Raw genomic sequence first — 25,489 nt, 5'->3', positions numbered from 1 at the left:
AATAAAGGCCATTCCCAATCCCATTCCCATTCCCATGTAAGCAAAAAGCCAAAGGATCTGAATGTCAGTATGATAGTTATGCTTGTTTCACTGTGTTTATTTGCTCTGTACAACTGTATAGGTTCATGCAATTACATTTGAATATCTTTGAAAAGTTGATTACATTAATTATTAGAGACATATTACAAGAATATATTTCATTTAATGTTGATTACACTCTAATCTGCAACTTAACTGCAGAAACCTCAGTCTTTAAGTGTGTTGATGAAAGTTTTATCTTTTTGCCAAAAATCTTTGTCCCGTTATCACAAATGAAATATTATATGATCCATGCACTCTGAGTAAATAATGAAATCAAATTGACAGCTGATGTTTGGTTGACCCTTTTATTAGATGTTAATGAAATCCACAATGAAAGAAAAATCATTTACTCAGGGTGTACATGAAATCAGAACAACACAGCTAACTTTGAGACAAAGAAGAGGTGAAGGCCGGTGAAGGAAGGAAGGAATGAAAGAACTGACAAGGAAAAGTCAACTTTTCAGTGCTGGGTTATGTTCTTTGAACCACAGTGCAATCCAAACTCCAACCGACACACCAGTGTTGTTCCAAAAACAAAGACCCTCACTGACTGCATTTTCTCATCACACACAACTTTTGTTGGCCAATGCAGCATACAAAAACTGATGAATTTGAACTGATGGAGGAAAAAGTGTGATGTATTCCTCTCAACTCCAAACTAAGTGCTTTATGAGTCATACTTTTTCTTTTATTTCAAACACACTCACTGACAAACTCGTGTATCCTCCTAGAAACACTTCTAAAAGGTGTCCTTTAGGTCAATGATTCTCAACTGGTGGGTCTTTGCGTGGGAATAATAATAATCTGATGTCTGTGAATGCAACTTTGGGTCCCTGCTTATCATCGAAAGGTGATGGTGGGTCCCACAGCCACACCAGTTGAGAACCACTGCTTAACGTCTTTCAACCGCGATGCTTTAACCAAGTCTTAACTTTTAATCAGTGATTAAGCACTACTGATATTGTCAAATCCAAAAAAAGAAAAGTTTGACTGGGACATTAATTTGCATGCTGCATTTTTTTAAGGGGAATCAAGCATCCTTTTTGTCAAAAACAAACAGGCAAAATTGGAAATGAGTGACTATTCTCCACATATTCTTGAAGGTTTACAAGCGCCAAGGTATTGCATAGGACTCTTGAGGCCTCTTGAAAAGCCCCCACATTGCTTATGCAGTCTACAATGGCTTAATCTCTCCCTCCCTCCCCCCCTTTCTAAACTATATAGCTCTAAATAAAAATAACCATCTCTATGGTTTGCTTGGAAATAATGTCAATGTGTGGTCTACAATCAAAAATGAAATGCACTGCCACACGGTAGATGTTTATGAAAAGTATGCTTATATCAAAAAATTCCTGAGCGTCTGGTGAATGAAAGAAAGGTGGCGAGACCCTGAAGAAAGCGTACCTTTCTTAATTTTTTCTCAGCTATTTAGCGAGGCAAACAAACCCCATGCTTTCAGATCTTTACATTTCCAAATGAGGAAGCCTTTTTTTTTTTTTTTTTAAACCTGCTACGTATATTAAAACACACATTTCCAAGCAATGGCGAAAGGATGGAACTTTGTGCTTGAGAAGCAATGGCAATATCGGGAAAATAACCCATCCTACTTCCATTTCACCCAGGACAGAATATGGGAAAGCTAGGCGGGATTATACAATTGAAAACAGGAAAAGTAGTTACCCTGTAGATTTGTTGAACCATAAAGCGTAATCGAGTCCAATTAGTTTACGCTATATCAAAACATGTTTTGTTTTCTGAGAATGTATGCATGTGTACACATTCACATTTTAAGTGAACCAGAGATTACACATTACTCAACATTTCAACAAGATATATGCCGAACCCAATACAATAAAATAAAAAACACACCGTACATGGAAAAACAACTGTACCTTGTAGTGTACTTATGGCATTATTGTTTTTTTTTTTGCTTTTTAACCATGTCCACATTTTGATATATTGATTTTGTTGCAACACACAGAGAAAAAAATGAAGTAGTTTGTCCTTTTTGCTTTGAATCAATGACCTGAAAAGGTGTATGACATTATAATATTCCTGCTGCATCTGTTACAGGCCTGACAGCTTCCAAATTTCAAACAAAACCACATTTCAACAGTAATTAGGCAAAATCTTTTTTCTTTTTACATTGTTTTTTTTTTTTTTTTTACAAATAAAAAAAAAGGCTGACGGATTGTGACTGTCTGGACTAGAAACAAAAAAACAACAACTAAGCTATTCCATTTATTTATCACAGCCACATCATGGAACTTGTTGGAACAGTTGTAGCACCAATGTTGTGTACCATAAAAAGGAAAAAAAGATCAAATAAATGTTGCATTAAGCTGCAAAGGGTGTCTGCAGAAGTGTTTTTTTTTTGTAAGTTTTTTTCTTCTCCGAATTATTTTAGACCCTTGCATTTTAGTAGATAGCTGTAAGATAATGACTTCCTGTATTTTTTTTAGGTTTTTTTCTGAATAGTTATAGCTTCACAAACCATTCCTTAATCTACTACTAGGTTGTCAAAAACTCTGAAAAAAATCTGACTGATTTAGAACTTTTTTCCATACACTGGGAAGTTAATGGATATCTTAAAGAAAAGCGCACACATTCTCTACTTTGCTCTCAGAAAGTCATCCAAACAACAAACTGTAAATTATGATATCACATTTTTTGCGCAACTATAAAAAAAAAAATTGCAACATCCACAGTGTGGTCTTGTCAAGAGAGGATGTAGATGAGGATGTAATTGCGTTTCATTTCACACAGCAAATAGGCTTTTAGCCAGAAAAAAAAGGAGTGAGACTGGCCGGACAGACGCACATGCACAACCATCAGACACTATCCAGTATTCTAAAGCTTGATGGTGGGGGCACACCTGAAAGGACCCAATGGATGCCTAATAGCTGAAAGTTGAATCACTGATTCTAAAAAGGAACATCTGCATATGGCATCTCAAACACGCAACATCTCTATTTTGAGCGTTTTTCTTATTTTAACTCACTTTTCCGTCAATCTGATTGTTGATAACACAAGCTTTATGTTAGTAAATAAAAACCAGCAGTTATGCGTGTATGCGTGTATGGGGGGGGGCAGCTGAGGGCAAGCTCAAGCAAATCAGCCTACGTTCTGTTTTCTGGCTCAGAGATAACCTTGAATAAATGCTGGAAGAGGTCCAGTCACCACAGTCCAGCAACCTTTCCTCTCGCCAACATCAAGTCCTCTGCGAAGTAGACAATTCAAATGTTGCTGCTCCCTAGAGGGGGGAAAAAAAAATCGCATTAGTTGGTACTCTTGCTCTAGTTTCCTCAAGTCACGATATGGGAAGGGACTATTTCTATGTACCTGTACACTGAGATCCAGGGAAAAGGGGGGAACAGAGCGTGTTTTGCCACCAGCAGTCATCTTCCTGGTTGCCACTTCCTCCCTGTCCACTTATGTTTAACAAAGGGAACTACACAGACAAAGTTGACAATTATGGTTAGGCAATGCTCAACGCTTGTGTCACAAATTAGCATTGCATCATATTGGCAGCGTAAGAGGAAACTCACCTCTGGTACATCCCCACCAAAGTCATAGGCAATCCCATATTTGGGGATTTGACCTGCTGTCGCACATAAGTAGGTCTGTTTTTCCCCCGGTGATTCCTCTTTTTGAAAGGTGCCAGCCGAGATGTCCATTTGTCCACCTGCAGTTGATACAGCAGCTGCTGCTGTTTGGCAGTCCAAACATCTCTCTTGCTCAGAAACCGGTAGGAGAGCACTGGAACCCTCCTGTGAATCCAGAGAGGTCTGGGCACTCTTCTCCATGCCAGACTTCTTTAATCTGGGTAGGAATTTACCAGATTCCAGTTCAGACTTCCCATAATAAGGGCCTTCACATTCTGCATCCTCCTCTAGAGGTTTGAGATCTGCCTGAGGATCATCGAAGACATCCACTGGTGCCAGGACGGGAAAACTCGCCTCCTCTTTGTCAGACTCCACCTCTGAATCGCTCACTCCACCAGGAGACAGCTCGGAGGCCGATATTGGCCGGAAGTGAGTCCTGGGGGAAATGCGAATGGCCCTGTACTGAGTTTGGTTGATGCCATAAATTTGCGGGCGGAAGGCTTCGCTCTCAGAGTCGGAGCAAAGAATAGATTTGGGCTTGAAGCCAGGACTGAAGGAAGCCATGTCCTCAGGCTCGAAGGAACACTCCACGTGGAGAACTTGAGAGAAGTGATTGTTCAGGTGGAAGGATGCAAAAGGGTATTCCAAACCTTGCTCCTCACCACGCAAGCCTCCATAAGATCCCAGCAAATCTTCGCGGAAGATGAAAGAAAATCCCTTATTCAACGCATCTCTGCTCCCTGTGATTGTGTGGTCGCTTTGGCCGAAGGACACAAGAGGCCTCCACAGGCGCCTGTGTCCTGGAGTGAAGCAGCTGCTCGTGTTCATGAACACATCGGTGCCGGTGATGGTGAGCATTTCAGAAGTAGAGGCAGATGCAGCAGTAGACTGTAGCAAGCTGTGTTGAGATTCGTTTGGTGGCACGACGGCCCAATTCTTGAACTCTCCATATACCCCACCAATGATGAAAGACGTACTGTCTTTATCCGATCTCAAGTCCCAGGGTCTGGACGGAGTCATGTAATCCCCGGCACCATCCAACTTGGATGGTTTATTTTTGGCCAAGTCCTGCTCTTCGTTCTTGCCCTCCCAGAGGTGATACTCGGAGCGCTGCACTGCTTTTTTCTGAGGTCCCCTAAGCGGAACTCGTTTGGCCTGCACCTCCAGACAGCTGCCACAGTAACCACCTCCTGAGTCTTCAGGAAATACCTTCTCAATTGGTTTCTCTCCACCTTGCCTTGACACCACCAATTTGCCCTCCCCGACTGCTGACCAAATGTCTTTGATTATTCCTGAGCTGTACTCACCCCTCTGTTGGTTTGTGTCATCTGAGAAAACACTAGAACTGTATTGTTTACTGTCATCCTCTTCCAATGCTATTCCACAAACGGACTCCAATTTGGATTTTTTGGTGTAAGTCTGACTGGATGCAGCGACCTCGTCACATTTGACCCCAGAGTCTTCTTGCAAGAAATCCAAGATTTCTTCCTCAAGATATGTGCCAGAAAGAGGAGGGATGATAGAATTCATTTCTTCCGTGCCAATCTGAGCCGACTCCTCTGTGGGAATATTCCCGTGTTCTGTATCCGAACGGGTCTCTTCAGAATGCGACCATGGACTGCATGTTCGCGTTGAAAGGTTTGAGCAGTGTTCCGTTTCATCAAAGGCACTATTTTTGGTCCAAATTAGCAAACGAGACTGTTTATTAGCATGCGGGTCGAGACAAATACTAGAATCTGCTTTGTTTTCATCAGCGACGGAGAGCGAATCGCGGGGAAGAGGAAAAGCCGGGCTGTCGTATTGTAGCTCAAAAAGTGAGAAGCAAGAAGATGGCTCCCTGGGGGCTTCAGGAACTTGTGGATCCACCAGACTTCCAGACAGATTACTCAAGGTAAAGGAAACACTATCAAGGAGGGGGGAGAGCCGAACGGGGGAGTCGCCCATGAAGCTTTCTCCATCTATATCTTCTGACGTAGATGGAGAGTAACATCCCCAGACTTGAGCCATATTGTCTAGTTCCTCCATTAGGAACCCAACAGATCCAGAAGCTTCCTCCAAGTCTGCCCTTATTGCACTTTTCCCTTGCTGCTCAAGGCCGTCTAACACTAAGCAAGTTTCTGCCTCGTCGTCTCTTTGCTCTTTGCTCTTTTGTCGAATCATGCTTAGAATCCGACTCTCTTGTAAAGAGTCTGAGGCACTAGTATCCAATATGGATTGATAAATATCGACTTCATAGAAGTCGGTGAATTCTGGCAGATGCTTGTCATCTAAATCTCCACCATCCTCTGGCTGAAGGCAGCTTGAGGTCCCAATGAGCTCAGCAGTTTCGTCCTCCGCTTCGCCAGGCGCTTCCACAAAGCGCCCGTCAACAAATGAGCCTGCAGCAAGGTATGTTCTCTGGTAGCCCTCACTGGCAATGCAGATTCCCTGGATCCTCTCTGGCAGCATAGCCATGTCAGCTGACAAACTGAAGTCTTCAGGAGAGCCTACTTTGCTTCGATACTTTGTTTCCAGCTTGCTTTGTCTGCTGCTAAAAGGTACAAAATAGTCTGTGATGGGCTCAGTATACCAGAGGGGCTCCTCCATGTACTCCTTTGCGTTTCTGGCATCAAGGCCAATCTCATTCGCTTGCACCCAGCCTGGATCTTTATAAATCTCCTTGAGGGATCTCTTGCTCTTCTTGTAAAGCTGTGGTGCCTTGCAAGTGCCTCCAGTGGCACTGCCCCCTCCTGCATTTCGTCGTTCCTCTTTGTCAATAGCCTTCAGCTGCAGCTTCAGCTGTCCACTATTGCGTTGTCTCTTATTCTTCCCAACCTCTCTTGATTTGTGCCTTACCCTAACCGCCTTGCTTCTGAATGACTTTGAGCCTCCTTGGTTCCCACTTGAGCTCGAGCCCTCCTCACTAGAGCCAGAAGACCAGGACCGGGCTCGGTATTTACCCTCAGACCTGTGTCGTGTTTGTCTCTTGGAGTGGACTGTGCTTTTCTCTTCTGCTGCTGCGCCGCAATGGTATCGATTTTCTTTCTCCTTCTTGTTTCGTCGCTGCTGGCCTCTCTCGTTGCTCACACTGGTGATGGTACATGATTCTGGGTTCCGCTCCTTCACGGTCTCACACTCGCTGTTGCAATCTTTTGGGGAAGAGGTGTCTGTACTGGTCTGTGGGGCTGCCGAGGATGATGAACTTGAGTGTGCACAGGCCTTGGCTTTATTCCACACAGTCATGATCTCTTGGAGACAAACAGGTTTCTCTGACAAAGGAGGGAAGGCTTCATAATACCTGAGACCGGACACACAATAGAGAGGGAAATTCAAATACAGCCGTAGCAGATTTTTTAAAAATGAAACTATTACCGATACACACGAGCCATGCTTACATTTCCACCTGGTCCTTTGAAGAGGGGGACTCAACTCGCTCTGGAGATAGAGCACCATCAGACTTCTTTTGGATCTGTTTTTCCTCTGTAGAACACAACATATTGGAATGACGCCGATGTCAATTTTATATTACAATAGATACAAATGTGATAGTCAGCAGAATCAGACAAAAACCTTTCTGTTTGTTTTGAATGTCCTTAAGTTTGGAGCAGAGCTCTTCAACCAGGCTTTCAATCCCAGAGTTCTGCAAAGGAACCAGAGAGCCTGAATATATGGACACCATAAACATAACAAAATACTTTGCTATTTCTGGATTGAGGAAATACAAGGGTTAATGCTGCGTGTTGACTTTAGTGGAGTCCAACGAAGACAAGAAGTTTAATTAATAAATGTGGGCACGCTTGACCGTGGCTGTTCTATATTTAGTTGTGATATTTAGTTAGAAAATTACATATTTTTAACTCTATCAAACAGTCCACCCAACACCCCCACCAGCGCTAAAACATGCAACATGACTTGCAGCTTTAAGAGTATGCCGACTGAACAACATTAGTTAGGCTTAAAAATAAACTAAATGAAACAAGCAAATATTGTTAAAATGTAAAAAAAAAAAAAAAAGTCATTAATAGCTAATCAGCAACATGGTTCCTAATTCCTGGCCATTCTCCTCTTTCTGAAAAGGTAAAGTGTTCTCCTGCTCCTTGTTTTGTCTTACATCATTGTGCTAATGCTGGTCAGCTGACAGCCCAACGATCCTGCTGCAATCCTATGTAGCATGTGCTGGTTAAAAAATAGACAGCAGAGTTCAGTCCTCAGAGGACTCTCTTTGCAAAGACCCCCCCCCCCCAGTCTTGCATGGTGCCATTATGAACTCCCAGGACACATCCCTTACTACTGCTGCACAGAAAATCAGCATATCTTAGCATGAAATTACATTTGCTCAATTTCTCAAGTATTCAAGATATGTTTTTGCTCACCGGTTCTATTAATAATCATTGATGATCACATTCCCTCATGCAAAAACTCTACATTCTCTGACCCAAATTATTATTTAAAAATATATCTGCTTACAACACACAACATCAATTATGACCAGGCTGAGTAGCGCTTACTTCATCTGATGCAGAACGAAGACATTGCACTGCTGCTTGTTTCTTCATTTCCTCGAGACTCAGGTCGGTCCCTCCCTTCTTCTTACTCTTGCCCCACTTTTTCCCAGCCCCCTTTTCCCAGCCCAAGAAGATGTCATTCTCCTGTTGAAGAAGACGGTTTGACATTATTTAGAAAATCACAAACACATCACATAAAACGAAGATGATATGGCGAAGGCTCACCTGCTCCTGCAGGTCATAGTCATAACTGTCGTGCAGGAGAAGGCTGAGGACGTAGCGGGTGTAAATCATAGCATCAATCCCGCACTTCTCAAGCTCCTGGCCCAGCCAGCTTTGTACTGGACCCAGCGACTGGAGGAGTGACATCTCTGAGGCAGGCAGGGGGCCTACAAGTGGGTAGGGGCAAGAGAGGTTCTCGGGAGGAGCGGGACCGTCTGAATCGGTGCTCACTGGACGCATGAGACCTCAGGTGTTGGCCATTCTCAGGTGGATCGGCATAGTGATGATTTGTTGCTGTCAGGTGGAGTGCAGAGTGGGAGGCAGAACCTGGAACCTCAGTAAGGGTGGGTTGGGGAGGGGGGGGCAGGCGATCAATCCGATAGGATGCACTGAATGGGCTCTACGTGAGGAGGCATGTGGGATTTTTTTTCTTGCTTTAAGCAAAAAAAAGGCTGATTTTATTCGTCAGGCATGGCTTATGTTGCTGATCGATCTCAGCTGCTCAGCAAAACACAAGGAGTGTTTGCGTCACACAGGGGCGCCCATGTTGAGGTGATTACTTCTGCAGCAGCACCTGGAAGAGAGCGAGCAAACATGCGTCAATGTGTCTGACTATTTGGCTTCGTTTCAGAAATGAAAACAGAATTGCACCCGTGGAAGCCAACTCCTAGCCCTCTTTATCATTTAAAAGAAATGCCTGGCGGCATCAACATGCATGGAAACTAAATAACAATTCGCTAGAAATATGACATCTGTAATGATGATCGGGATAACACAGTCACAGCATTCATGCTAACGTTTACTGTCTGCAACTCTAAACATGGCATGCACATGTTTTGGGTTCCTCAAACTATGAATGTCAAACACAAGAGAGGAACTATTGTGCGTGACAACGGTGATTCTTCTTTCTAAACAACCAGTAAAGAGCAGTGACACTACTTGAGGTGTAGACAACAATATATCCATGACAACACAACAATCAAACCTCGTATGTGGATAAAGTGGCAGTCAAACACTTCCTGTCACGCGCATATGTTTTGTAGGACCAAATGGAGGCGCCGCTCTGATTGGCCGAGTTAGCCGTCAGTCAAGGGGTGACCCATTAGGAGACGTCAAAAGGGCAAGATAACGAGCTTAACTGTGTGTTCCTTGATGTTTCCACGGCGCAACACATATAACAGTCATTCTCTGAAGAACTGACAGCCATTGTAAAGTTAGCTAAGCTGCCCTAATCGATGAAATATGGCTGACCGACTTGTGAAAGTCTGTGCTTGGCGTGTATTATCGTGCACACTCAGATCCTACCTGCTCGGTCCACACATGCCCATCCTATAAACCTAATTCGGCACATTAGTTATAAGCACATTTCAAGTTTACATAACTGCTCCAAGTAGTAATGACATTAGCTAACTCTGTCGCCACAATATAGCTGGACCACCGACCTTTAACGTTAGCTTAAATGCTAACAGTGTTGCACATTAAGCTAGCATATCTCGTGCGTTTAAGCGATTTGTTTTTGAGCAACAGAAGCGTCACAATGTGTATTCAGACATATGGATACTTTCGGTTTGACGACACCGGTGTCCATGTCTGGACAAGCTTTCAGTTGTGTTGGTAGACGCTTGATTTTGAACGCGGTGACATTCGAGCTCCCGGTCTTAAGAGTCAAGCTAGCAAGCGGCGACCTGCTGACATTAGGCCAAGTCGATCCTTGGAAGCGGGTAACATAGCATCCGAAATGACGGTGGTGCGATCCAAGCGGGACATCGGCGCTATGCTTCGGAGCAGGGTCGTTGTTGCGACCGAAGAGGGAGGAGGAGCAGCTGCCGAGGCTACCGCGGAGGACTGACAGTTGCTGTCCCTTCAGAATGTGCGCCATGTCGTCACACAGTAAAGCGAACAGCGCGAATAATGCATAATAAAGACACAAGAACACCAAAAAACGACAAACCGGTCCACGTACCTGCTGTGAGCTGAAGAGAAGAAGACCACCGAAAAGGGGAGCGGCTAGTTCTCTCCCGCTGCCGTTCCGAGCTGGAGCTCTGGAATCCGCTGCGGTAGCATAGCGTATCATGGACGCCGACAGAAATGGCGCTGTTTTCACCTCCAGTGTCGCTCGAGAGTCAACAGGGAAAATGGCGACATTCGGGCTCAAGTCAGACTATGGCCCCGTTTGTAGAGCGCCACACCAAGAGCCACAATGGCTGACACCGGAAGCCAGTTTCACGGAGCGGACGGCACTTCATGCACCGCCTCCTGAGTTGGTAACTAGGCAACGAGGCAAACCTCCGCCGTCCTGTCACAAGATACTTGGTCCTTCCGCCGGGGTATTGCATCAGAAGCCCAAATAGTACGTCAACATCAGCAGGTCCAATGTTATCTCTGAAATAACAACGACGATAATAATATGTTATGTTTTCAATTCTATATTTCATTTTTTAGATTGGTTCAAGCATTTTTTTCTGTGTAGGGTCTGGGCAAGGCTGGGCCGCATCAGGTTTTCAAAAAAAAAAATGCATTTATTAAAAACAGAAAAATATACAAACTTTTTCAGTGCTTTGGGTCCGATTTTCTACAATAAAAGCTCTGATAAAACATTCCACTGTTCTCAAATATCTTTATTTTTCTGCACAAAATAAGATGAAAAATAAATAAACAAATAAAGAATAACAAAAATCAATCAATCAATAATAAATAAATAGAATAATAATAATAATAAAACGGCAAATAATAAAAACTGGTGGTGGGTAGACAAATTATTTTTTTCAGATTAACAAAGCATTATTAGAGCCCTGTAGACATGACAAAACACGACTATAGTCACATTTATACTTTTTTTATTTGCAACATATTGCGCAACTGCAGGGTCTTGAGACACATGCTAACTCGCAAACTAGAGAGCTAGCGACCTAAACGGTAGCCTTCAAGTTATTTCCTTTAAACTTAAATAGCCAAAAACTTACCACTTCCACACCGATAGGGAGGATAACTATTAACAGTTATTTAACCTTTAACATGAACATTAATCAAACGTAATAATTTTTTCTGGGTACATGATATCATACAGCATCCATATCAAACTTGCGCGGGCCGCACTCATGTAAATAGCACATTCAGTCAGACAATATTTAAAAGAAATATATATATATATATAAACAAAAATGACAAAAATGTTGTTTTCCATTTCATTATCATGCAACTATTTCAACTATTTACAGTGTTTATTCTTGTGTCAGTGCAGGTAATCGTATTTAAAACAAAATGTACAGTATTATTGTAGAATTAAGACAATAAATGTGAGGTGGTGTTGCAGTGTGACGTGTTTTAATTATTCCGTCTGTAAAAACGATCACAAAGCCAAGGTCCCCTGGGGCTACTTACCACAGTAACAAATATTGACTTATGTCTGATCTCTATCTGCATCCGGGGCTCTGCAGCCAAAGGTCAAACATGTTATTGATCCTCTACAACACAGACACACACAGATGATTGATGAGGAAACACGGGCTCTCACAATCAATATACACACCACAAAAAAAACCATCACATGTACTATTTTTAACAGTGTTTATTATTGTCACTGGTTTCGAAATGAAGCACGTTCACTGAACAACATCTCAATCTGCTTTGCAACTTTCTTATTGGTCAATGTTAATTAAAGGAAAGTCGCAGATGGCACGGTGAAAGGACACCCGGTAATCCTCTCAGAGGAGTCAGCTGACAGGCCTCTTGAAGGTTTTACTCCCTGGCTGCATGTCAGCTTGCCCAAAAATGAGTATTTCATTTTGTATGCGTGATGTGGGTTGACTCAGGTTATTAAATTATAGACCATTATTGGCGACCTGCTCGATTAGCTCTTGTTGATTTGCTGTGGACGTGTTGTGTTGTTGTTTTGTTGCACCGTGAGCGAGCAGGTATGTCGTTCCGCTTGATACAGGCGAATCTTTAACCCGACGAGTCAGAAAGTTTGCCCACCCCAGTCTTAAAGGTTATTGTGTTACTCCAGCCGAGCTGTCAAGTTCAGAGAGGTGAGGCAGGTTCATCGTTCTCAAGGTGCCTCTCTGATGTAACAGATAACATGAAACAGATGACATATTTTACTCCACACCAAACCTGTTTGCCCTCATGTGACCTCCACGTGCCATCCATCTATTTTCTATGCCGCTTATCCTCATTACGGTCGAGAGGCTGTGCTGGACCCAATCCCAGCTGACCTATAGGGCGAGAGGCGGGCTACCCCCTGGACTGGCTAAAACCTGTAAACCAGGGTTCTCAAACACGCGGCCCACGGGCCAAATGTGGCCCGCAGGACACTAGTTTGAGGCCCCCGCCTTGATATGAAAGTTTAATGTTAGTGCGGCCCGCGCAAGTTTGATATGGATGCTGTATGGTATCATGTACCCAGAAAAAATTATTACGTTTGATTAATGTTCATGTTAAAGGTTAAATAACTGTTAATAGTTATCCTCCTGATCCGTGTGGAAGTGGTAAGTTATCGGCTATTTAAGTTTAAAGGAAATAACTTGAAAGCTACCGTTTAGGTCGCTAGCTCTCTAGTTTGCGAGTTAGCATGTGTCTCAAGACCCTGCAGTTGTTAATTTTAATCTGAAATAAATAATTTGTCTACCCACCAACTATATGTGGTTCTTAAGTTTTTATTATTTGCCGTTTTATTATTATTATTATATTTATTTATTACTGATTGATTGATTTTCTTTATTCTTGATTTGTTTATTTATTTTTCATCTTATTTTGTGTAGAAAAATAAAAAGTCAGATATTTGAGAACAGTGGAATGTTTTATCAGAGCTTTTATTGTAGAAAATTGGAACCAAAGCACTGAAAAAGTTTGTATATTTTTCTTGTTTTTAATAAATGCGTTTTTTTTTTTTTTTTTTTGAAAATCTGATACGGGGGCGGCACGGCGGTCTGGTGGTTAGTGCGCAGACCTCACAGCTAGGAGACCAGGGTTCGGTCCCCGCCCTCGGCCATCTCTGTGTGGAGTTTGCATGTTCTCCCCGTGCATGCGTGGGTTTTCTCCGGGTACTCCGGTTTCCTCCCACATTCCAAAAACATGCTAGGTTAATTGGCCACTCCAAATTGTCCATAGGTATGAATGCGAGTGTGAATGGTTGTTTGTCTATATGTGCCCTGTGATTGGCTGGCGACCAGTCCAGGGTGTACCCCGCCTCTCGCCCGAAGACAGCTGGGATAGGCTCCAGCACCCTCCGCCACCCTCGTGAGGAAAAAGCGGTAGAAAATGAATGAATGAATGAATCTGATACGGCCCAGTCTCACCCAGACCCGAGCTCCAGTGGCTCCCAAGTAAATTGAGTTTGAGACCCCTGCTTTAAACCATAACAATCACTTTGCTTTGTTTACCACTGTAACAAACAACCACAATTAAAAAAATTGTCCACATCAAGATGGAGCAGGATTAGTGTAGGCATGCATTTACTGTATTTGTTTCTCAGTGCTACTCCAGTATTTGCTCCGCTGCTGCAAACAGTCTGAGCTACTGAGTAATCAATCACTGATCAATCATTTCTGTTGATTTTCAGTGGAACAAAGCACCCCCCCCCCATGCCAAACATGCAAATAAATTTTAACTGATGAGATCATGTCATGTTGATCACCAGAAAGACTTGAGGCTGACTTCTCCAGATGATAAAGAAGGCTCAAAGTCTCCTCGTCATGTGATTCCCTCCATGCCTGTGGATGAATAGAAAGCCCTTCATGGCCTATAATGATGTCACGGTTGGGGGGGTGGATTGCATCACATGGTCTTATCAGCACATTACAGGCGCTCGCTCGCTTTCAGTGCTCGCTTTAGCGAGACCGTGGTCACCTGTCTTGTGTGTGCAGCCATCACATACGATGTAATCACTCTTGGACCTTTTTTCCACATGCATGGTGTCAATGGGAGCCTATCTGAAACCTTCCGTGATCCTGCTGTGTTATGTAGGTCAAAGGTGACATGGTCCCGTGCTATGAGTGGGGCCTTTGTGCACTCAGACTTTTGCACGCCTTCTTTTTTTAGTCTTCACCGCCCAGTCCCGTTGCACAAGCCGCCCAAAACGTGATTTAAACGCCAAGAATACAGGTGTGTTTACAGTGTAGGTAGGACCGAAATAACCTGCAACAGCAGCTCCAGAGGAATGTACACATCGTGCCGTCAGCTGATCAGACAGGTTTGAAGGCGCAAAACAAGCACACCTTTTTTTTTTTTTTTTGCTAATGACTCCAAAGGAAGGACACCCAGCTATTTGACTAATTGATCACAAGGGCATTGCTTTGCATTTATTACAAGTATAACCTCCTTTTACAATCCCACCTGTATGTCCTGACTCCAGTTCTACATCCTCTTCTAATTCCCATAAGCTTGTGTAATGCCCTGCACACACACACACACACACACACACACACACACACACTGAAAGAAAGAGGGAGGAATGAGTAAGCTTCATGACCTGGCAAGCCGATTAATGGCCAGCCAGAGGAAGGTCATACGTCGTTTAGGGTGAAGCATGTTGAGTGATGCTGTCAATCTTTAACTAACTCTACAGTGTAAACGGTGTATTTACCACCATTGGCCACTTGGCAGCAGCAATACTACTAGCTGCAGGGGTCTCAAACTCAATTTACCTGGGGGCCACTAAAGCTAGGGTCTGGGCAAGGCTGGGCCGCATCAGGTTTCCCCCCCCAAAAAAACAAACGCATTTATTAAAAACAGAAAAATATACTAACTTTTTCAGTGCTTTGGTTCCAATTTTCTACAATAAAAGCTCTGATAAAACATTCCACTGTTCTCAAATATCTTCATTTTTATTTTTCTACACAAAATAAGATGAAAAATAAAGAAACAAATCAAGAATAAAGAGAATCAATCAATCAGTAATAAATAAATATAATAATAAAAACTTAAGAAACCACATATAGTTGGTGGGTAGACAAATTATTTATTTCAGATTAAAATGAACAAAGCATTATTAGAGCCCTGTAGACATGACAAAACACGACTATAGTCACATTTATACTTTTTTTTATTTACAACATATTGCGCAACTGCAGGGTCTTGAGACACATGCTAACTTGCAAACTAGAGAGCTAGCGACCTAAATGGTAGCCTTCAAGTTATTTCCTTTAAACTTAAATAGCCGATAACTTACCACTTCCACATGGATCAGGAGGATAACTATTAACAGTTATTTAACCTTTAACATGAACATTAATCAAACGTAATAATTTTTTCTGGGTACATGATACCATACAGCATCCATATCAAACTTGCGCGGGCCGCACTAACATTAAACTTTCATATCAAGGCGGGGGCCTCAAACTAGTGTCTTGCGTCCCACTTTAGGCCCGCGGGCCGCGTGTTTGGGACACCTGACTAGCTGAGTTTGACAGTTCGTTTTACTTCATAAAGTTTTATGTCAACTATTAACGTTTTCATCAATATTTATTATTATCATGGTTGTTTTCTAATTTATTTACAGTGACTCCTATTTTAGCACATTATCATTTTCCTATGTATTTAAAACGGGCAAAGAGTACATTTGGAATGCAGTGAGTGTATTACAATTGGTACGATTAAATACATTTAATGTCTTCCTACTCCTTTTTGGACGTAGAACTGTGATTTGTACTATGATATGTATGCCGGTGTAAATTAAATTCAATTATACCATTACCTTTATGTGTTTTTATACTGTTTTCATTTTCAATAGGTATCAGTTACGTTGAGTGTAAACTGTATTTGCCAGTATTTGCCGCTAGAGGGCAGCAAAAGCATTTCTACTAGTTGACGGCAGGAGTTTGACAACATTACCCAACATTCTCCTTCAGGATTTTTTGGTAGGCAGCAGAATTCATGGTCTTCCAGGTCCTGAAGCAACAAAACAGCCCCCAGACCATTATACTACCCCCACCATATTTGACTATGATGTTCTTTTATTACTACCAGATATCGATATACGTACACACCTTCCAAAAAGTTCAACTGAATTATTTTTCTTCAGCAGTGGTTTTGGTCTTGGAACTCTACCATGCAGGCCGTTTTCGCCCGGTGTCTTTCTTATGGTGGAGTCCTGAAACTGACCTTAACTGAAGCAAGTTAGGCCTACAGTCCTTTGGATGTTGTTGTGGGGTCTTTTGTGACCTTTTGTATGAGCCATCGCTGTAGTCTTGGGGTCATTTTGTATGGCTGGCCCCTCCTGGGAAGGTTCACCACTATTCTAGTTTCACCCTTTGTGGGGAATGGCTCTCACTGTGGTTCGCTAGAGTCCCAATGCTTTAGAAATTGCTTTGTAACCTTTTCCAAGCTGATAGATGTCACTTATGTTATGTTTTAGCAGGGGAGCAATCACCTTTTCTACGGGGCCATGTAGGTTTGGATTTTTTTCTTCCTTAATAATAAAAAGTTTCACTTAAAAACTCTATTTTGTGTTCAGTTGTGTTGTCATTGACTAATATTTACATTTTTTTGATGATCTGAAACATTTTAGTGTGACAAACATGAAAAAAATAAGACATAAGGAAAGTTTGTGTCATGTTTGTTCGATTGTGCAACAAGTAACCACTGTTAAGCCTCGCGTCGCTCTGTCCACTTCCGCAGACACAAGCATGAAAAACTTCCAATCGCAATGAACACCCCAATGAACAAGTTTGTATGTTTAGTCCCCAGGAACAGTCCTAAATGCAACTCCAACTACAAGATCCCTACTGTCAAACATAGTCAACATCTGGTGTGACCATCAAACCAAGACATGACATCCATGTTCAAGTGTTGATCGTGTTTTTATTCACGGTTTCAACAGGCAGTCGCGCTGGTGCCTCTCGCTTCCCAGGTCAGCAGCCGTGGCAGAGACAGGTGAGGGCCACCACGATGGTCATGAACTCCTTGAAGTCGATCTGCGAGTCTCCGTTAAAGTCCAGACCTTTCAGGAACTCGTTCAGTTCGCCTTGGTTCTTTGCACACTGCACACACGTGAAACGCAAGCAACAACGTAGGACATGAATTTTAAGCTATATTGGCAGCGTTTTTAGTGTTCATTCATTTATTTCATTTTCTACCGCTTTTTCCTCACGTGGGTCACGGGGGGTGCTGGAGCCTATCCCAGCTGTCTTCGGGCGAGAGGCGGGGTACACCCTGGACTGGTCGCCAGCCAATCACAGGGCACATATAGACAAACAACCATTCACACTCACATTCATACCTATTGACAATTTGGAGTCGCCAATTAACCTAGCATGTTTTTGGAATGTGGGAGGAAACCGGAGTACCCGGAGAACATGCAAACTCCACACAGAGATGGCCGAGGGTGGAATCGAACCCCGGTCCTCCTAGCTGTGAGGTCCGCGCCCTAACCACGAGACCTCCGTTCCCGTTTTTAGTGTTAAATAATACAATTCAATGTTCATATAGGGGTGTCCCGTGGACGTTACAAAGAACAAAAAATACCAACAAGAAAAGTTCTCCAAAGATACCTTGAAATCGAACTCCTTCTCCAGCAAAGTCTTGACCTCGGCCTTGCTCAGCTTGCACTTGTCCCCTTCAGCACCGGCGTACTTGGTGAAGGTCTGCATCAGAAGAGTCATTGCTGTTCTCAAGTCGCCCATCTCTGCTTGCTGACAAAGGCTCACAAGGGATGTGTACTGAAGGGTTGGCGGCGGTGCTGCATTTATAGCTCGTAAACAAAGCCTTTCTTACGGTGGGCGGTTGTGTATAGTGAGGTTGTTTTGATTGAAATATTTGCCATAGGAGGTGCATCACAACGACAATGCGTGATATTGTTTATTCTGCTTGCTTCAAGGAGTGGTTTTTCTTTTTTGACTGCTTTGTGTCGCATTTGTGCAAATATTGCATGACTAACAACAGGTTCGGCACGTACATAATAAAGCACAACAGGCTTTTCATATTTTATTTGCACTAAAGCTGCAACTTTCTTTACCATAATAATAAGGCGTCATACGACTCTTTCCATCAGTGCTGGTGGACTCTCTGTACTTAAAACCACACTAAAGAGAAACGCAGATGAAGTTTCCACTTCCTGTCAATGACCTGTCACTCAGCGGTTTTAACGCAGTTTCCACACAGTGAGACAGAATAAGTCATGAAATGATATCTACACTTTATGACGCAACATTTCTGTAAGATTATATCATACATACATTAAAGGTTAACCAAACAAATGATCATTGTCTTCTGAGCTTATGCTCACCCACTTTGCTTCATCTCCATGTGCTCAAAGTATTCAATGGATTCGTACACGTCCACCTGACACTAAAACAAACAAGATACAAGAAATGAGTCATGTTGTTACAATGAGTAAGGTATGGATGCTAACACAACACGACACACACAAAAGATGAACTGTCAGGTGAGAGTTCAGTCGTCCATCACTATATTGCAGTTTGAACACTGCACAATATGGTCCGGTAATTTAAAAAAATGCACAGTCATGCAAATAGCACAAAAAGAAGCTTTTCTACGCATAATAATACTGGCTAAATGAACTCAATGTCACGATCGCGCTTGGCGGTGTTGCGGGACGACCCCAGGATGCAGAGAGCAGGACCAAAAGTGCAAATAAAAGGTAGTTTAATGCAAAAATGGCAGCAGCAGGAAAACACAACAGCCACTACAAAGCAAAAACAATTCGCAATGAAGCCACAACAGAAAGAGCACGCACCTGAACTAAATAGGGATTATGAAATTAGAAGCAGGTGTGTGAAACGAGCAGGGGTAAGGAAAACGGAAGAGAACAACAAAGGAAGTGGTTACTAAAATAAGGGCATGGAAACCGGAACAGAAGCAAAGAAGGAAACTAAAAGAGCTGTCACGAGGGGGTGAAGCCCGCTCGTGACACTCAAATATACATAAAAGGCATCCAGATCCATGATAAACAGCATCAGTAACTCCTGTTCTTTCAGGTTGCTGGAATTGGCTGTTAGCTGTGTGCTAGTAGCAGGTTAGCAGCGTAGAGCAGGGGTCTCAAACACGTGGCCCGCAGGACACTAGTTTGAGGCCCCCGCCTTGATATGAAAGTTTAATGTTAGTGCGGCCCGCGCAAGTTTGATATGGATGCTGTATGGTATCATGTACCCAGAAAAAATTATTACGTTTGATTAATGTTCATGTTAAAGGTTAAATAACTGTTAATAGTTATCCTCCCTATCCGTGTGGAAGTGGTAAGTTTTTGGCTATTTAAGTTTAAAGGAAATAACTTGAAGGCTACCGTTTAGGTCGCTAGCTCTCTAGTTTGCGAGTTAGCATGTGTCTCAAGACCCTGCAGTTGCGCAATATGTTGTAAATAAAAAGAGTATAAATGTGACTATAGTCGTGTTTTGTCATGTCTACAGGGCTCTAATGATGCTTTGTTCATTTTAATCTGAAAAAAATAATTTGTCTACCCACCAACTATATGTGGTTTCTTAAGTTTTTATTATTTGCCGTTTTATTATTATTATTATATTTATTGCTGATTGATTGATTTTCTTTATTCTTGATTTGTTTATTTATTTTTCATCTTATTTTGTGCAGAAAAATAAAAATTAAGATATTTGAGAACAGTGGAATGTTTTATCAGAGCTTTTATTGTAGAAAATCGAAACCAAAGCACTGAAAAAGTTTGTATATTTTTCTGTTTTTAATAAATGCGGTTTTTTTTTTGGAAGACCTGATGCGGCCCAGCCTTGCCCAGACCCTAGCTCCAGTGGCCCCCAAGTAAATTGAGTTTGAGACCCCTGGCGTAGAGAGTTGCTGACAGCAGCTCCTTTGTGAATATTCACAGCATTTTTTTTTTGTTAATAAAGCGATTGCAGTGCATTGTGAGTCCCTTCTAAACCACAAACAGCAGTTGTAGAATAGAGTTCTACACTGGTCTCTATGTGTCCGGAAGCACCAGGAAGTGCGCTGTCAATTCTAACATGGGGGTCTATCTTATCTTATTTATGTCTAAGATGGCTTATTTTCTATTATGTCTACTATATTGGGTAATACAAGTGTAAGTGTAAGTGTACAAGTGGTTAGCGCACAGGCCTCACAGCTGGGAGACCCGAGTTCAATCCCACCCATTTTCTCTGAGTACTCATGACATGTTAATTTAACTTAATTGGCGACTCATAGGTATGAATGTGAGTGTGAATGGTTGTTTGTTTATATGTGCCCTGTGATTGGCTGGCCACCAGTCCAGGGTGTACCCCGCCTCTCGCCCGAAGACAGCTGGGATAGGCTCCAGCACCCCCGCGACCCTCGTGAGGATAATCAGTAGAAAATGAATGAAGTGTAAAAGGTGACTATAGGGGTGTTATGTCATGTCTACAGGGCTTTAAAAATGGTAAAACTGATGTTTAGACGATTTTCCTTGCTTACGTGCAAACCTCTCGTCCACCGTGCAGCCCCTATTGTAATTTCATTCCCATAATATTTGGACTTTATTCTCATCATACCAGAACTCTTTTTCTTTAACATTTCACCTTTATGCTGCTAGGAGGACATCATTTTTTTTCTGAAAAATATTATGAGCAGACAACTCTTTCTCTCTCCTTACTATCCATCTTTTTTCTCTTAATATTTTGACTTCATTCCATTAAATTTAGAGCAGTGTTTTACAAGTATTTCAACTTTCTTCTCGTAAATTGTCAACCTAATTTTCGACACAGAGATGGCCGAGGGTGGAATTGAACTCGGTTCTCCTAGCTGTGAGGCCTGCGTGCTAACCCCTTTTCCACCATGCAGCTCTAACAGTATATTATTTCTCCAATAAAATAATAGGTTTTATTTCTAAAATGGTTATGTTTTTAAATAAAATAATAATATTACTGCTATACAGAAGGCATCTTTTCAGTTTCAAATGCTTCATGGGCCAGAGTTTACAACAGGAAGCAGGCCTGTTGCAAATCTCAAGTGAAATTTGAGGTACCCTGTGGTACATCTGAGTGGACTCACCCATTGGGATGAGCTGCTGGACGAGCCGCTGTTGCGTTTGTCCATGTCGGGAGTGTATGAGTCCAAATGGGGTTCCTCGTAGATCACCCTGGTGGCTTCACACACACACACACACACACACACACACACACACTTGAATGGCAGTACAGAGTATATGACATAATTTATCACATACTACAGTATTAATTGGCCCTGTACCCTAGAAACCGCCCATGAATGATACGGGAAAAGGCCGAAATGATACTGTGTCAAAGCCCAGGGCAGTGATACTGATAAAATATAGAGTTTAACCATGTCCAGTATCAGCCCCCATCTGTGCTCTGTCAACATGTCAGCGGTTAAATAGTAAATAGTATAGTAAATATTAGTATAATAGTAAATATTAAATAGTACGTGATAATAAGCTCATGATTAAATAGTATGTGATAATAAGATCATTACATGGTTTGTCTGGTATCGACCTTTGGTCATGATACCTGGCATGATACCAGACAAACCATGTGATAACCCAGGGGTCGGGAACCTTTTTGGCTACGAGAGCCATGAAGGCCAGATATTTTAAAATGTGTATCTGTGAGAGCCATATACATTTTTTTAAACATTGAATGCAATAAAATGTGTGCATTTTAATGTAAGACCAACAGTTTTAGATATAACGGGCTCTAATTACGTAGACCAGGCACACTACCCCACGCCAATGGGGTGTGGCCAGCACACTTTCGTGAGCAGCGCAGTGTTGCTGCCATTAATGCAACTTCTGCTGCTGCATGGTTTTGCACCGTACTCAGTATATTTCATTCTTTTGGCCATCTTTGCCAGAAGGCTTCGTTCTGCAGCTTTAGCTAGGTGACTATTTGACTAAAGGAGAAAAGTTTATATTTACATGTTGACATCTCAATGACCGAGGTAGACTACCGCATTACCCAGTAATAATCGAGTTTTGGTGTTTGACCTGGAAAATATCATCAGGAACGATAGATATGGTCAGCCGTATTGCAGTAGAAAATAGATGGATGGATTAAAATGCACAAGAAAGTTGTTGATTTTGAATATTATTTTTAACATTTCTGTGATGGTTTACCTTAAAATGTTAGCAAAAATGCATTTTTATTGTGGTAAGAAATGCTTGAGAGCCAGATACAGTCATCAAAAGAGCCCTACCTGGCTCCCGAGCCATAGGTTCCCTACCTCTGTGATAACCTATAAGTATATGAATGCAAAAACAGCAGTCTCTTATTACCTTGCCTTCGCCTCAGTTTGCAGAGGACAACAAGCACGATGAGGAGTAATAAAGCCACAGAAGCCAAAGAAATCAACCAGGGATTACCTGGAATAATCATATAATATACTGTATGTATTTATGTAGTAGAAAAAACAGTCAATGAGAGAGTGACTAGGCGACACTTACCTTGTTTTACATTGCTCTTTGACCCTTGGAGTGTTACCGTAACAACCGTACCGTTCCCACTCCCCTTAGCAAGCACAGGTATTTCCGCATTGACCTGGCAGACATATTCACCAGACTTCTCCAATGTGATGTTTGGAAACGTCAGGCTGTCGCACATCTTGGCATCCTTTGTGACGGGATTGGAGACCTTAACAGTAGTCGTGTTCTTCAACCACTTGACTGTAACTCTGAAGAAGTTTCCTGTCCAGCAGCAGCTGATGTTGACCTCCTTGCCCTCCGTGACGCATATGTCAGCACTCTGGGTCACGTGAATGGTGGAATCTGTAGGGAGTCAAAGTAGAGAGTCGGGTAATTTGATAGTGATGATGGCTTTTGCCGGGTTCCCGGATCAGGATGTTAATATTCACAGTACTTACCCCATGACGCAGGGGCACAGTGGGAGGCCAGAAGCAGGCAGCTTACTAGAAGCTTCATGTTTCCACACTGAAAACACTTGTCTGCATCCTCTCTAAAATCCCGCCCACTGTTCACCCATATCTCACCACTGAAGAGGTGACGACAAAAAGCAGAGAAACAAACAAACAGAGAACACTGTGCAAGTTACAATAGGCTATTTATCATAAAAATCTAATGTAAAGACCAATTTTATTCAGGTGCTATTTCAGTGGTATAGGTTTTTCAGCAAGAAGAAGGAATTCAAACTGCTGACTACAAACACCCACAGACAAGGCAGACGTTGATAAAATGTCATTTAAATAGGCAATAGTTTGGGGGGGGGGGCATTCAGACAGACAGGCAGGCAGCCATTGCTCATGGATGGAGGAGGCTTCATCGATGACGCCTTCCTTTTGCACCAGCACCTCTGGTCAGTAGTCAAATTCACATCAAGCAATAACATTTACATCAATAACGAGTGCCATCATTTCAACCCCCAAATTCCACAGAAAACAAAAAAAATACAAGGACATATTCAGGAATACATTGTTAGAAAAGGCCCAAAAAGTTAACATCGATAAGTTAAAAGTACCATTAGTCTTGTGCAACATAATTTGACTTAGGAAATGTGTGGGGGTGGGTGATGGTGGGGTAGTCTACACAATTTCAAATGGGGAAAAGAACTCAAGGCTTTGGCACCATCTGCTGGTCAACTACTGCCATTACAGCTAAAATAGTACTAGTGTCCTTCCATTGCTTTATAACCTGCTCACCGTGTTGCTTGTTGTTTGGATAGAGAGAACGAACTCCACAAAAGTACCAGAAAAAAAGCATTAAGCAGAGTGCAATGATTCCTAACCACTGCGCTGCAGTATAACTGATCTAATTTCACTTAAACGGTCCGAAGCCTAAGATAACTGATTTCCTAAAAGTAATGTCTCTTCGTGTGTTTACTATATGCCAGTGATGCATGGTGGCTGGCAGAACAACTCTATGCTCGTCCACTAGATGGCAGCAGGTACACAATTAACCTTTGTAGCTAATACTTTGTACAACATATTTGTTGGTAGTGTCATGAGACTTTTTAAATGTAAAAAGGCTTGGGGGAAAAAGTGAATGTTTGACTTTGAAAGGATTTGATGTAGACAAAAATAAAGAAAAGAAAATATAAAACGTTAAAAGAGCATTTTTTGGCTATTGCTAACAATTCTGATATGTCGACAGACAAAAACAAAAAATTGAAAAATAATATAGCTCTGTAGGCAGTAACAAACATTTAAAAAAGGAATAAAATTAGTAAAGAATCTACAGTATATCATTATTACTAACCCACATTGTAATCATTATAGACCCCATTAGAAAGCATTTGTACAAATAAAAACTTCAGCTGAAGGACATCTCGGCCTCGGACAAGACGGGGGTCGTGGACGAGGACGTGGACTCGGCCAGTGAGGCCGTGCTATTGTCCAAGCTCCGGTTCCACGAGCTGTGATTGGGTGTGGAGGGGTAGGTAGGCGTGGAGCAATTGGAAGGCGGGCCCGAGCCTGAACCCGGGCTGCTGTTGCCAGTCATGGGCGAGCGCAGGCCGTTATTGCGGAGACCTTTGTTTTGAAGCTCCAGTTGCAGGTGTTCGCGGATCTCCTCTGGCAGGCGACGGAACTCTTCATCCAGGTTGCTTTCCAGCTGAGCCTGCCGCTGCACCGCCAGACAAAAAAATAAATAAAGTGAAAAAAAACGCATCTTCTGGTTTGTGGTCCATGATGTCACCACTCACCAAAGGCAGCTCGTCATCAATGTGTTGGAGGACCTCACGTTGCCTCAGCATCAGCTTGTCCTGCCTCCTGGTCTGAGCCTCCTCCAGCTGGAGGGGGGACACCAGAAGGATGAAATAAGCAGGACTAAGATTTGTCAGAGTAGGGCCCTAAGTGCGTATTCAGACTCTGGTCCAGGGCATGAAGTACGGCCTACAGCAGGGGTCTCAAACACGCGGCCCGCGGGCCAAATGTGGCCCGCAGGACACTAGTTTGAGGCCCCCGCCTCGATATGAAAGTTTAATGTTAGTGCGGCCCGCGCAAGTTTGATATGGATGCTGTATGATATCATGTACCCAGAAAAAATTATTACGTTTGATTAATGTTCATGTTAAAGGTTAAATAACTGTTAATAGTTATCCTCCCTATCCGTGTGGAAGTGGTAAGTTTTTGGCTATTTAAGTTTAAAGGTAATAACTTGAAGGCTACCGTTTAGGTCGCTAGCTCTCTAGTTTGCGAGTTAGCATGTGTCTCAAGACCCTGCAGTTGCGC

The 25,489-nt window shown here is 42.5% G+C and overlaps 4 protein-coding genes across 6 annotated transcripts in view; all 4 read right to left on the bottom strand.

Annotated features, from left to right (window-relative positions):
• Positions 1 to 372: 372 nt before the first annotated feature.
• Positions 373 to 10,579, bottom strand: kiaa0232 (KIAA0232 ortholog). The gene is made up of 8 exons (XM_058068933.1): positions 10,356 to 10,579; positions 8,396 to 8,966; positions 8,174 to 8,314; positions 7,236 to 7,305; positions 7,061 to 7,145; positions 3,630 to 6,963; positions 3,424 to 3,532; positions 373 to 3,334 (listed from the first exon to the last, which is right to left on the bottom strand). The coding sequence occupies exons 2-8, from the start codon at positions 8,630 to 8,632 to the stop codon at positions 3,318 to 3,320; spliced, it is 3,993 nt and encodes a 1,330-aa protein (XP_057924916.1). The 5' UTR covers positions 8,633 to 8,966; positions 10,356 to 10,579; the 3' UTR covers positions 373 to 3,317.
• A 6,592-nt stretch (positions 10,580 to 17,171) lies between these two features.
• Positions 17,172 to 18,058, bottom strand: LOC131126443 (ictacalcin-like). The gene is made up of 2 exons (XM_058068976.1): positions 17,881 to 18,058; positions 17,172 to 17,370 (listed from the first exon to the last, which is right to left on the bottom strand). The coding sequence occupies exons 1-2, from the start codon at positions 18,010 to 18,012 to the stop codon at positions 17,242 to 17,244; spliced, it is 261 nt and encodes an 86-aa protein (XP_057924959.1). The 5' UTR covers positions 18,013 to 18,058; the 3' UTR covers positions 17,172 to 17,241.
• Positions 18,059 to 18,207: 149 nt separating this feature from the next.
• Positions 18,208 to 23,354, bottom strand: LOC131126436 (uncharacterized). 3 transcript variants are annotated; one of them, XM_058068967.1, is made up of 5 exons: positions 23,168 to 23,354; positions 22,752 to 23,072; positions 22,584 to 22,670; positions 21,344 to 21,438; positions 18,208 to 18,676 (listed from the first exon to the last, which is right to left on the bottom strand). In XM_058068967.1, exons 1-5 carry the CDS (start codon positions 23,223 to 23,225, stop codon positions 18,611 to 18,613), a joined length of 627 nt encoding a protein of 208 aa, XP_057924950.1. In that variant the 5' UTR covers positions 23,226 to 23,354; the 3' UTR covers positions 18,208 to 18,610. The 3 variants fall into 3 exon arrangements, with proteins under 3 accessions (XP_057924950.1, XP_057924949.1, XP_057924951.1); XM_058068966.1 differs by lacking the exon at positions 18,208 to 18,676 and having other exon boundaries at positions 21,238 to 21,438; XM_058068968.1 differs by lacking the exons at positions 18,208 to 18,676; positions 22,584 to 22,670 and having other exon boundaries at positions 21,238 to 21,438.
• A 129-nt stretch (positions 23,355 to 23,483) lies between these two features.
• Positions 23,484 to 25,489, bottom strand: part of plcb3 (phospholipase C, beta 3 (phosphatidylinositol-specific)) — a 33,984-nt gene continuing 31,978 nt past the window's right edge. Inside the window, exons 33-34 of the mRNA XM_058068934.1 lie at positions 24,961 to 25,047; positions 23,484 to 24,881 (exon numbers count right to left, since the gene is read on the bottom strand). Coding sequence (XP_057924917.1) covers positions 24,570 to 24,881; positions 24,961 to 25,047 — 399 coding nt within the window. The 3' untranslated portion in view covers positions 23,484 to 24,569. The remainder of the gene's footprint in view (positions 24,882 to 24,960; positions 25,048 to 25,489) is intronic.

This window comes from Doryrhamphus excisus, chromosome 3, assembly GCF_030265055.1.
Source record: "Doryrhamphus excisus isolate RoL2022-K1 chromosome 3, RoL_Dexc_1.0, whole genome shotgun sequence".
Classification (NCBI taxonomy): Eukaryota; Metazoa; Chordata; class Actinopteri; order Syngnathiformes; family Syngnathidae; genus Doryrhamphus; species Doryrhamphus excisus.
The sequence above is the reverse complement of the archived record's forward strand: the minus strand, read 5'-3'. Positions and strand labels throughout refer to the sequence as shown.